Source organism: Ascaphus truei, chromosome 3, assembly GCF_040206685.1.
Source record: "Ascaphus truei isolate aAscTru1 chromosome 3, aAscTru1.hap1, whole genome shotgun sequence".
Taxonomy (NCBI): Eukaryota; Metazoa; Chordata; class Amphibia; order Anura; family Ascaphidae; genus Ascaphus; species Ascaphus truei.
Genome location: NC_134485.1, coordinates 413,820,795 through 413,834,148, shown reverse-complemented (window position 1 = coordinate 413,834,148; position 13,354 = coordinate 413,820,795). Strand labels below are relative to the sequence as shown.

The 13,354-nt window shown below is 46.6% G+C and overlaps 1 protein-coding gene across 11 annotated transcripts in view; it reads left to right on the top strand.

The window, feature by feature from the left end:
• Positions 1–13,354, top strand: part of EMSY (EMSY transcriptional repressor, BRCA2 interacting) — a 48,587-nt gene that overhangs the window by 26,344 nt on the left and 8,889 nt on the right. For 5 of the 11 annotated variants that reach the window (XM_075592672.1, XM_075592676.1, XM_075592679.1 and 2 more), the window contains 7 exons: positions 1,637–1,810; positions 2,417–2,645; positions 3,630–3,794; positions 4,680–4,832; positions 10,051–10,277; positions 10,726–11,286; positions 12,443–12,976. In XM_075592672.1, coding sequence (XP_075448787.1) covers positions 1,637–1,810; positions 2,417–2,645; positions 3,630–3,794; positions 4,680–4,832; positions 10,051–10,277; positions 10,726–11,286; positions 12,443–12,976 — 2,043 coding nt within the window. The remainder of the gene's footprint in view (positions 1–1,636; positions 1,811–2,416; positions 2,646–3,629; positions 3,795–4,679; positions 4,833–10,050; positions 10,278–10,725; positions 11,287–12,442; positions 12,977–13,354) is intronic. The other 6 variants (XM_075592678.1, XM_075592674.1, XM_075592677.1 and 3 more) reach the window with 4 other exon arrangements.

Sequence of the window (13,354 nt, the reverse complement as noted above, 5' to 3'; positions counted from 1 at the left end):
GCAGGAGCTTTAAAGGGTCAGTCCAAGACAAAGTGCAGTAATGCCAGTGATCTGTTCTAAGGAGTTACACTTGGGTAATTGATGCCTCTCACCCAAATCTGACACCTGTAAGGGTTTTTGAATCGTGTATTAAAGTTAGTTTGTAACACCCCAAAACTCGCCATGTTTACAATGTGTACAACAAGAGTTTGCACAGCCGAAGTGCACCCCGTCTCTTAACTATTTTGGGGGATCTGAGTACAGGGTGGGATAAGAGCAGAGGACACGTAGAGTCCACAAAGGAAAGGGTTTTGTGCTTCATTTCAAAAGAAAAATAAACCAAATCCGCCAAAACTTTGCATGGTCGCCTTTATTTAAAGTATCCAATGGGAATGTTGCATATATGTCCGTTATCTAGGATTGTACATTTCAGCAAGGCAGCACTGCCCATATATCATCGCTGTCATTGTTCTGACTCACTTTGTTGAACCCTCCTGCATGTCGCCGTCATGTGATTGCTCTCCAGCGCTAATCACACTGATTGCGTGAAGGGAGCAGGAGTTCTCTTAGTTCCCTTTCAGGACATGATGGTGTTTAGTGCTCCACAGGATCTCCTGTAGCAAACAAGAAGAAAGACCATGACATAGCTACTTCATCATGGGGCGCCTGTAGGGTTGGGCGATATACTGGAATTCGGTAATATCGTGATAATATAATCTCTTGGGTATGGGAGCTTACCTACTATCGCAATGTTACTTGGTGCTGTGGTCGGAAGTGCAGCGTATGCGAGCAGCCGAGCTGTGCCGTCTCTCACTGCCTCTCTCCCGCCTCTCTCCTGAGTCCCCCTCCCTTTCTGCTGCTGAATGCAGACTCTGTGGGAATGGGAGGAGCTTCTGTTAGGATGGGGAGAGAGCACATAAGGGCCCCACCACCCCCTGGGGCTCTTAACCCTGTCCCCTCTCTCCCATGTACCACATAACCCCATTCCCTCTCACCCCTGGGGCATGTCGCCCTTTCTTCCCTTCCTCCCCCTTGGGCACGTCGCCCTGTGTCCCACCTTCCCCCTGGGGCACGTAACATCTTGTTCCTGCTCTACATCCCCCCCACCCCATCTCTCAACCCTTTTATGATTTTTTTTATTTTTTTTAAATCCTTAAAACCAATTCTTAATTGTCGAAAAATCTGTTTAATATATTTTCAATATTGGTGAAATGTGTTTTTAAATGGGGTGAGTGATGGGATGAGGGGGGGATGAATAAGGGGGATGTTGAGGTGATGGGAGCAGTGTAGGTGAGAAAAGGTGATGTGCCCCTGACATAGAAAGGGTTTGACATTAACGGTCTTCAAGTAAATCTAAAGAAAATGTATTTATTTTGAGAACACGGCTTATTTAGATTTACTAGAACGTTTTCAGACTTTTATTTTAACACGTTTATCACAGTATATATAGTTATCACAATAAACGTCTTAATATCTTTATCATGGTGAGACATGTCTATTGCCCAACCCTTGGTTGCCAGACCTCATTACTTAGCCGCTGTGCCATGGGACACCCAAGCGGTTACGGTGCAGAGCGTATTGTAAAGCACAGGCTGGAATGATAAGAACCGTGTGCTCGCTCAGTTACATCACATGCTTATCCTTCTCATTCTCTTAGGGGGAGAAAGCTCTACAAGCAATGTCAGCGGGGACAAAGCCAGCGATCATCACTGCTACAAGACCCATTACCAAGATGATCGTTACTCAGCCCAAAGGAATGGGGTCCGCTGTTCAGCAAGCGACCAAAATCATCCCAACCAAAATAGTGTATGGGCAGCAAGGGAAAACCCAGGTACACGTCGCAACGTCCATCCCGGAGAAATCTGCACCTTTTCATTCATTCATTAAATGACCTCTTTGTATTTCTTCTTGCTATGTAATGTTGCGAGCGGCTTACCTCTGTGTGAAAGGCCAAGTCCGGTGTGTGGGATCTAAATATCAGACGCACGAATGATGAATATAATAACAATAAGAAATGGTTTCCGTTTTTTGTACCGATTTTAAAAGCCTCGCTGTTTAACACGTAATTGTTTCCATTTTGTCTTAACTGGCTTTATGATGCTGCCTTCCCACTGACTTTTACTCACCTGCATGTATGTAGTTAAATCTTCGCCCTCTGGGTTATTATTAATATGCATATGGCGTGACAAGCTATTTCATACAGCATCTTGTAGGAACCTATTTTCTACATATACAGACACCCTTATTTTGACCAAACTCCATTTAACCGAATGGGGCAAGGGGAAGTTCCATGTGACCTTGGGCTAGTCACCTTCGATCTCCTTGTACTGTGCACTGAAACAGGATTGTATTCTATCGGCCTGTAAAGTGCTGCGTGCTGGCGACATGCCAAGTCCAACGTGACGTCTCTTGTTCCTGGTGGGCTCTCTTGCTGCAGGTCCTCATAAAGCCAAAGCCAATGACATTCCAAGCCGCCATGATGAGTGAGCAAACCAGGCAGCTGGTTACTGAAACTCTGCAACAGGCCTCGCGAGTGGTGGAGACGACCAGCGCCACCATCCAGGAAGTGAAAGAAGACCCACAGAGCTACACGGAGAGCAGCTCGTCCTCTACCGAGTCCTCACAGAGCTCCCAAGGTGCCGCAGTTTACATGTCCACATTGGCTGGTAAAACAAAATTGTTCGGTTTGAAACGACCAATACGTACAGTGTACAGGGCAGATGACAAATATATATACGCCCACACGCCTCCCCTTAGAGACAATCCAAGCCGTGTTTTTTTTTATTTTTAATAGAGGATTGAAGCAGGGGGTCTCCGGAGCTGAGCCTCGTTAATTTCAGCTCTGGGGATCCCCTGCTTCCGGAGATACTTGCCGCGGTATTGGGTGCCGGTAGCTGCTCCAGGGTTCACGCTATGTGCGTTTTTCCACGCTCCCGTAGCCTGTGGGCCAATAGGAAGCCGCGGCGTCATGAGGCCCATGTGAAAACTGCAGATACCGGCACCCCCTTCGGAGGCGAGTATCTCCGGGCGTGGGGAGTCCCCGGATCTGAAATGAATGGTTCAAATCTGTATTAAAAAAAAAAATGAAAGGGAGAAAATAAACTGCATGGATTGTTCCTCTAACTACCCATTAAACTGTTCAATCTCAAGCACTTGTGCCAGGAACACATGACTTAATGGTAATGAAGAGGTTAAGTGAACACCGTGACTCCTGGGAGCAGGGTGCGCGTTCTGCGCATGCGCTATACAAGACATTGACAGAGACTCTCCTGCACAATGTAGCATGTAGGGTTTACGAAAGCAGCGCTTCCTTTACTGTAATAACCGGCACATGGGCTCTTCATGAAACTACAGTAGTGAGTTCCTCTGTGTCGGTGGCCTGATCGGCACAACCGCTATTTAACCCTTGGCGTGCACGCCTCGGGAGTGACATCACTAATGACGGAACGGAAGAGGAGTCCTTCTGTTCCTAACACGATCAGATTGCATTCAGCGCTCCACCGGCACGCAGAACGCATTCTCCCTTAGAAATCAAGCAAACCGCATATGACACAGAAACGACGTCAGGGGTTCCCCTGGGGTGCCGGACAGGAGGGGGGTGGGGGTAAGGAATAAGCTCCTTTTTTTAATCCCTTTCTCTCTGCCCTCAGATTCCCAGCCTGTGGTTCATGTCATTGCTTCTAGAGGTCACGACTGGTCAGAACATGAAATAGCCATGGAGACCAGTCCTACTATCATATACCAAGACCTATCTGGGGAGTCCCAGTCCGCAACTTCCACCATTAAGGCAATCATGGAGCTCCAGCAGACTACAGGTGGGTACGGCCAGGGTGCGACACCATCTCATTCCTAGGATTTAGAGGCATGGGGATACTCTTACTCTTGATGCCGTAGTAAAGGAAGTCGCCAAATACATAGAGCACCGTGATGTGTATTTTGAAAGGTGATGAATGTTCTGTATGGGACCTGACATGCTGCACTCTCCACTCCCCTTTTAAATAAATGGAAAACACGGCATTAAGAGACTTGTGAGTAGAATTCTCTGTCCTGTTGGAGGAACTCTGCTTTATTGCTTTTGATATCTCCTTGTGCTGGCCCCACACACCGTTTTCCCTACAGAAAATGTATTTTTTCCCCCATTTTGAAGACCATATAAATAACTTGGGTTCCTTGTACACCCCATTAAATCATTACCTTACAACATATCCGTACCTTTTTGTGGTCGGCAAAGTGTGAACAAAAAGATTTGTGTGGTGTTTGTTATATCGAGTATCTTCATCACCATGCACGGATCCAACGGCTTCACCTAACGTGCCATTTCATGCATTATCTGTGCTCCACTGATACTTGAATGCTTCTCAGAAAAGTGTGTTCCATTTACTGTAGATAATGTTTCAGTATCCGGGTTATCATGGGTGGCATCGATTACTTCTTGGGGATGATATGGCTAAATACTCCACTAACTGTGAGATCTCCTCATATGTCCGTGTTATGTTCCCAATGGTTGCAATGTTCGCTCCATCACACCTCTCACTCAGGCACTCATTATGGCTATGAAATGCTATTTATGCTGATGTCTAGATGGCAGCACTTTGCAAGACCATCTATATAGTTGGTAGAATGAACGGTAGTGATGGAATTACAATTGACAAGAACTGCAGTGCTCAGCGAGCGGCTTTTCCTCTTCGTTTGTCCTTCAGTGAAAGAGAGAGTAGACTGTAAATCCCGGCAGCCGACCATTGACCTGAGTCAGATGGCTGTTCCTATTCAAATGGCCCCAGATAAACGTCCGGCTGAGAGCACCTCCATCGCCGTGGTGGAGTCTGAGCTGGTCGCAGAATACATAACTACAGGTAGGGTTTCACCAAGCCATGTTTGTTCGTTCAGCACCGAAGGGGGGAGAGATCTTCACGGCAACGTAACCAGACTGTGAAAGAACAAGCTGCTTTATTTTATAACACTGGTGCGTTTTAATAATGCCGCCCCATCTACAGCAGGTCCCGATTTTTTGTTTAATGGGGCAGTCCCACCAAGGACCAAAGTGAACGAGGGACAGGGGCATGTTTATTAGGTTAACCCAGGAAAGGCCAACTCTAGTCCTCAAGGGCTACCAACACCACCTGGTACGGTTTTCAGGATATCCCTGCTTCAGCACAGTCTTCGTCTAAGCCACCTGTTCTGACGCAGGGATGTCCCGAAGACCTGCGGTGTTGGTGGCCCTTGAGGACTAGAGTTGTCCACCACCTGGGTTAAATGAAGTGGAGTGACAACATAAAAATAGACCTATTCTTTTTAACCAGTGTTTTTTAAACCAAATGCCTTGGAGTGTTTTATCTTTAGCGATTCCTTTTGTGATACGACTAATGTTTCTATACAGGTAAATTGTAGAAGCGGATGTTTCTCTCATAGAGGTCTTTTAACCTTTAATGTGCCATTATGATGTATCGGATATGTCATGGGCACTTGCTGGCTTTCCATGGGGTGGTTGAGCTGACCACTCCGACTAGGGGTCCGGCCCCATCTGTTCCCCACATCTGTCGGCCCCTTGAGGTCCGGTAACGCTCTGGTGGTGTGAACTGTGACGGTTAAAGATAATTATGCCATTGTTATGTTGGGGGCTGGACCTTCAAAGCAGCAAAACGTAGAACTGCGCATTTTTTTTTTTTTTTTAGTACACGGTTGAAGCAACGGGGTCTCAGGAGCTGAACAGTGTTAATTTCATCTGCAGGGACCCCCTGCTTCCAGAGATAATTACCTCCGTAAGCGGTGCCGGTATCTCTGGCGTTTAAATGTCCCGGTCACGAGCGGTCAATAGGAAGTCGCGAGGGATTGCATCACGGCTTCCTATTGGCGCGTTGGGGCATTTAAACGCTGCCATTATGTTGGGGCACATGTTCCCTGTGCAGTGCTACGTGTTCTGCTGCTTTGAAGATGCAAATTTGTAATCCAATGAAAGCAGTTGGCCATGCAAGATCTGGAGCCTTTACTCAGATACAATCCGTTTCATGCTGTTTGTGGGATAGCTGCCGGCTGCTGTTCAGGGATCATACCCAACAGGGAAACGAATGTGTATTTATTTCAATTTATGCCCCTTAGTTGCCAAAACTTCCATGACTTGCAAAGCTGTTCTCCCAGGCACACAGAGATTAGTTTGTAAAATAGAATTGGTCTTTAAACTAGTGTGCTGGGTCACCCAAGGGTGCCTGAGCCTAAACTGAAGGCTTCTCCATGAGAATGTAAATCCTGATGCGATTTTTACCATTTCTGCATTTAACATTATGGCAAATAGGAATGTACAATTCTTGGTTTTTGGACAGGGTCACTGTGGGAATATTATTTACTTTCTTTATAAAATGTTTTAGCAGGAAGTAAAATGTTACCTCTCGTTTTCAAGTCCTGGGCACAGAGTTATGATAACAATACATGGTTACATTAAATGAACAGAGGTTATACAGTCAATCCACAGACATTTCATGGACAGTTAGAGGATGATTATTGGTGTATGTAACGGTTACAGACGAGATTACAATTGTGTTGGAAGAGGTAGGATAAGCCTGCAATGTATTAGAAGAAAGCCTGCCTCAAGGAGCTTACAATCTACAGTATAAGGCCGGGTAAGTTGGAAAATTGGGTACAGGGGATAAAAGGGCTGGTGAGTTTCAGACTGAAATAAAGCAGCTTTAATATTACCAAACATCAACGAATGGCAGCAAATGGCTCATGCCCTTTAGCTACGCCATAGGCAATCTGAACCCTTTTGTCCTCATGTCAGTGGGTGGGGTTGATGAAGCACATAGTACAGCTGAACCCCGTTATAACATGGTCCTCGGGTCCACAGAATGAGACCGCGTTATAACAGAGATCGCATAAATGTCACCGCGCAAGGACTTGCCGGCATCTGCATTTCTCTCTGCAGCTCTCCTCCCTGCAGTAGACTTTCGAGAGCAGAGGAAGAGTAGGGTCACATGAACACACACATCCCCCTATACCACGTGGGAATTTTTTTTTCTTCTTTAAACATTCAATACTTTTGTTGCTAGCAGACACATACACACACCCCTACACCATGTGGGAATTGAACATGAATACATTTAATATAATATACATGCAGGAATCGAACTCGGGTAAAGAATTGGTCTAGCAAATGGAAGGTCCTGCTACATCACAGGTGTGATGTTACAGACTCTATACATATACTTAACCTCTGCAGCACAGGGCAGTGGACTGCACTGTGTACAAAATGTTAAGTTAGGTTTTGGTGTTAGTGACATCACACCAATTCTGTGGCGTAGCAGGTAGAGAATTGGTCTAGCAAATTAAAGGTCATGGGTTCTATTCCCAATAACCTCACCTAGTATCTGAGCCCTATTCCTAATAACCTCACCTAGTATCTGAGCCCTATTCCCAATAACCTCACTTAGTATCTGAGTCCTATTCCCAATAACCTCACTTAGTATGGTATAGGGGTGTGTGTATGTGTCCGTTGGCAATAGCAATACACATTATAATTAAAATTAAAATAAAATAATTATTTTATATAATAAAAATAAAATCTTTATTTTAATTAAAAGGTATAATTTATTATTACCCCGGGCTACGGACTGTCATTATGACTGAGCCATCTGTGCTGAAGCAGGGATATCCTGAAAACCTGACCTGGTGGTGGCCCTTGAAGACTGGAGTTGTCCCCCCCCTGATTTTGGGGTAACATTTAAAGCACGGTGACCTGCTCGTGACCATTTCATTTTAATATTGTAATAAAGGCCAACACCAACAGACCACCAACAGACCATTTTACTTGGAGGAGACTGAAGACAGCCCTTAGATTTTCCTCTAACCTTTATGGAGTTTGTACAGCGTGAGCTGGAGATCTCAATAATGATAGTCACCGTCTTATTGCGGTAATAACCACCTTAATGCAGAACTTCCCAATTCCAGTAACTATTCTGACTGAGGTTTTGAAACCTCCGACCTATTCATACTTGTGGTGAGATTCCCCCCCCGCCCCCCTCCCCCAGCGCTGGGCCGGATAAAGAGGCACATTCCCTTTCCAATAAACTTCACTATCCCATAACTGGAAAAACGTACTTAAACATCATGTGTTCATATGTTGGATATATCGCTTGTGAGCACGTTCACACGTCTCAGGCAGATCTTCATTCCTGCTTTCCCCATCATCTCTTAGCATACAATGCTTCCACTGCAGCCAGGAATTCTGGGAAATGACATGCAAATCAGCATGCAGTGTCACCTTTTGCTGCTTGTCCATTTTAAGGCCGCGCTTATAGTGCTGGGGACAGCGACGCGATCGATGCCGTTGCCACTGCCGAAAGTTGTAATTTGTTGTTTAGCAACGTCGCTGGCGACAAGGCCAGTGATGTCACTAAAAGGGGCGGGCCGCGCAATTTAATTGGTTTAGAGACAGTCACATGTGGCGACTGTCCCTAAAAAAAAATCAAATTTACCTGGCTTCAACATTTTTGGTCGCTCCGTTGCGCTTACTATAAGCGCTTGCGACGGGGTCCATGTATTTGTTTCGGAGCGATGTTGTCTTAGCAAGGCACTATAGGCGCAGCCTTACATGGACCTCTATAAGCTTCTGACGGCCGCATTACACCGCTTTTCAGCACAACCAGGGTTAAAGATGTGCGCAGCCAGTAACCCTATTCAGGCATTAATTTAAATCTTTGGGGTCTCGTCATGTTGTTAAATGTAATTTATTGGTGGTATGATTAATGCTGCACCGAGTGGTACCGTAACCCTTTAATTGCCAGGGGGCTCTGCAGCAATGGGTTGATCTCTTGAACAACAATGCATTGGCAGAGAAGAGGTTAACAGTGTAGTGGGAAAGTGTGTGTGAAACTGTTTTTCTGTGATAGACTAGACCAATTGTTTTCAACTTTCCCCCCCCCCCCCCTCATTAGGAATAATTATATTGTAAAATTTTGCATAACCCCAACCCTCTCTAATAGCGTGTCTGAGAACAGATGCATTGTAAATTCTTCTGTATTTGACTCAATTTTCAAATTACCTGAAAGTTTTAGGGGTGCCCATGGAACCCTTCACACGTTCCTAGGAACCGCGGTTAAAAAAAAACCCCACTGGATTAGACGAAGCTTGCAAAAAGCTCCAGCGTTTGGCTACTATTTAAAATACTTTGAATTGTCTTATTTAATTTTTTGAACTGCCTTTAATTGGCTTGAGTATAAAGTATTTTCAGGGAACAAAAAAAAAGTGTCGGTCACCTAGATTTAGACCAACAAATGTATCTGTCGCTGGTTCATTCGGGTTCTAGGTGGTACTACTGCTCTAGTTCTTTTTAGGCTAGAGGTGCCCACAGTACATAACCGCAGTTCTGAAAGCAGACGGGGTTTCCACATACAGTGTAGTAACAAAGGAGGGATTAGGGGGTATGATACCTTTTTTTTAATTGGACCAACAAGTAGTTAATATGTTGTAAGCTTTCGAACCTTTCAGGGTCCTACCCATGAAGGAGCCTTGGAGATATACCCCATACTCTCTCCCTCCTTTGTTACTAGCTGGAAGAAAGGACCGACATGGCCAACCACCATTGGCCACACATGGGGTGACATAATTATTTTGTCTGATATCACGGTGTGTTCAACAAGTCTTCCCAGTAAGAGCTTGCTCACTCCTCCTCCCCTTATCTCTCTGGTAAGGAAAGGGTGGGCTGCGGGTGAGGAAAACCCCCCCATTCAGAGGCCCCTAAGAAATGCATTTCAAGGGAAATATAGGAAGCTAAATCTGTGGTTCTAGATTAGTTTGAGGAACCACTTAGCCAGCCAATCTTTTGCAAACCGTTCGACAATCGGTGGGATTGCACCTGTTAAATACTACAGAGCTAAATGGGAATTGTCGTCCTTCATGCGATTTTAACGTAAAGGTGACGTGTGTCTCTGTGTGTGTGTGTGTCTGTGTGTGTGTCTGTGTGTGTGTCTGTGTGTGTGTCTGTGTGTGTGTCTGTGTGTGTGTCTGTGTGTGTCTGTGTGTCTGTGTGTGACTGGGATGAGGCGGAAACTCTTTCAGCTCCATTTGTGCTTTTACTCGCAGGGAAATCAAGGCAAGTGGCCACCACCACCGTGAGTGCAGGAGACGTGCCCCTCAGCTCCCTTCTCCATGTGACTCACCCGTCCCAGCACCACCACCTGCAGCCGTCCCAGACCCCGCGCACCCTGCTTCAGCACGTCACTCAGTCCCAGACCGCAGCCCAGACCTCCGTGGTGGTGAAGTCTATCCCCACGTCCTCCAGCGGAGCCATCACGCACATCATGCAGCAGGTATCTGTCGCCACATGGGCACATCGCTTTGTGACCCGCTATATACAGGTTCTGTGATCAGGCGGGCAGTGTTGCAAGGAAGCAAAGGCCACATTTATTTCAAATACATTTTGTGTAAAGGGGCCATTTGTTTGCCTGCTATAAAGTATCGGAACTGGTAATTGTTAAAACAGAAATAGATCTAAGCGCGCGCTCACTCATCATCCTCGCGCACACCCTCACATATCCGCCCTCCCCCCTTTTAAAATGATCCTGTATCTTTGAGGATGTAGCATATGGGAAGATATACCATGGCTGTAGGAATAAATGTCCGGTAACATTGAAATATGTCTAAAATCTTCTCTTTCAAGGCCATTTACCACCACTCTAGATTTATGCGTATGCTTGATTTTATATTGTTCCAGAATGTTTAATCAGGTTTTTAATGTGTCATTTTCTGGATTTTGAGCCTCTTGCTCATTTTATTGCGCAGGCCTTGAGTAGCCACGCGGCGTTCACCAAGCGCACCGAGGAGACCGTCACGGAGGAAGGGGAGGTGGAAGAGATGGACACGTTGGATCCGCAGACCGGCCTCTTTTACAGGTCCGCCTTGGCCCAGAAGCAGCAGAAGCAGATCCACCTGCACCAGGAAGGGGGCCACCTCCACCTGAAGACCGTGCAGTCCCTGCAGACCAAGCAGAAGCAGATAATCCAGCTGCAGCCCGAGCAGATCCAGCACAAGATCCAGCAAACCGCTCAGCTGTCCTTCAGGCAGCAGAAAATCACCCCGCTCCAGCAGGAGCACCTGCAGCAGCACACGCAGCGCCACGTGCTGGTCAAGGAGAGGCACTTCCCTTCCATGGTGACTCAGCCGCAGCAAACTGTAGTGCAAGTGCTGGCTGTCAAAACCACCCAGCAGCTGCCCAAACTGCAGCAGGTGCAGAGCCAGCACAAGATATACATGCAGTCCCAGCTCTCGCATGCTCAGATGCAGCTGCCGGTCTCATCGGAGAAACAGCCTGCAACTCAGGTAATAATACTCGGTATCTTTCAGCCGTTGTATTCCCGGGTGCTGGGTGGTCTTTGGCGGGTGGTCTTTGGCGGGTGCTGGGTGGTCTTTGGCGGGTGGTCTTTGGCGGGTGCTGGGTGGTCTTTGGCGGGTGCTGTGCCTTTGGCGGGTGCTGGGTGGTCTTTGGCGGGTGCTGGGTGGTCTTTGGTGGGTGGTCTTTGGCGGGCGCTGGGCCGCTCGTGCACTGACCTTGACCCCTTGCAGGCAACCATACCATAACAGCCCTGTACTATCTCTGTAAGTAGGAAGAATGTCCCACTTGGGTTCCAAGCTCCTCGGTCAGGGACTCCTGTTCCTAACGTTACTTTTATGTCTGAAGCGCTTATTCCCATTGTGTCCTACTATTATTTTGTCACATGTATTGCTGCTGGAAAGTGCTGTGTACATGGATAGCGCTACACAAGTAAAGATTCATTTGCGGGTTGTGCTACCTTTTTTAAGGGGCCAGGTTTTTCATAGCTGGAGTGAGGATACATGGCTTTTGAGAACTCGTGGATCTCCCATCCATGTGCGGATCTGAAAGCGCTTCACACATCTAAGAATAACTTTAACGTTGATCCTCTAAAAGGTATCCGACTGTAACAAAGCTTCACTTTCCAGGACCGCCAGATCTTGGGATTCCATGATGGGCGTGTACACGTCCATCACCTGCCACAGGTTTCCCACTGTAAAGGGTTAATACTGCACACAGCATGGTTATATATCACTGCACTATATCCCACACTATCCAGAACCAGCACAGCTACTAAAATGTCAAGTCCTATAGTCATCCAGGAAGCCAGTGCCAATTAGAGAGACAGTCCCACCAGGCAAGAATGTGGCAGCAGCAGACGGACGTTGGCTGCGTTTAAAAAGTGGAGCCCCAGAAGAAAAAACAACGCTGTTTTATTTGTTTCTAATGTTGACGATGGACTGAAACTATCTTTAGGTTTGCAGAAGACTTACAAGGGGCTAACTATGATAGACGAGACACACACTGAAACATATATCCCATGTTACCTAGATTTAATTATTATTATTATTATTTATGTACATTTTGGCTTTTTTTCTATCCCGTCTTTTTCTTACCGTGGTGTGATTTACTCCTGCGTCCCCTCTCTCCCTCCCCGCCCGTTAGGTGCCGCAGCCAATTGTAACGCAAGGATCAGCCGTTACCAAGATCACTTTTGAGGGACGTCATCCTCCCACTGTTTCGAAGACGGCCATTACCGAATGCCTGCCCAAACTAACCCAAGCGGTTACAAGCATCCTGCCCCGTGCCCCTGTGGCGGAGAAGCCGTCGGTGGCAGATATATTGAAAATGTCCATGATGGAGGCAGACATAGACACCAATGTGGAACACATGATTGTGGATCCCCCCAGCAAAGTTACCCCCATTATAAAACCCATGCCCGTGTTGACGGAGGCCTCCATACCCTCCCAGGTACCGAGGTTGTCTGTACCAAGCACAGTGACGGCCACAGTGCCACCTCCTCCGAAATGTTTCCCGGCGCCCATCATCACCGCCCCTCCGCCCACTACCCTACCGGTCCCTCTCCCGCCGCCCCCACCTCTGACCAGGAAAGTCGACGTTCCGGTTGCCAGCCAGGTTATCCAGATCCAGAATGTGCCGCAGAAAGCTGAGGAAGTGCCTTCTGAAATTATCATCCAGGTAAGACTGCCCGCAGCAGGACTCGAGGGCTGCCCGAGCGCCTCAATGGTTTCCCTTTCCTGTTTCTCAATGAATTAACATACACACATTCCCAGGTAGCTCAAACTCCTGCACCCACCACATCATGAATATATATATTTATGCCAAAATGAGTGCGACTGAGCGTGGCAAATGTATACAACAAAAGACAGAGGTGCCCAATGCTACATCCAATTTACAAAACATATATGGTAAGAAGTATAAAGTTTAAATACTTCAATAATAATAGTAATTTTTTGGTTATTTAGTTAAAGCCTTTGGCCAAAGCGTCGTAAGCCTGCATACCAAACGTCAAGGTAAACCAAAAATGCAGGTCCTAACACTAAAACTGTGAACGCT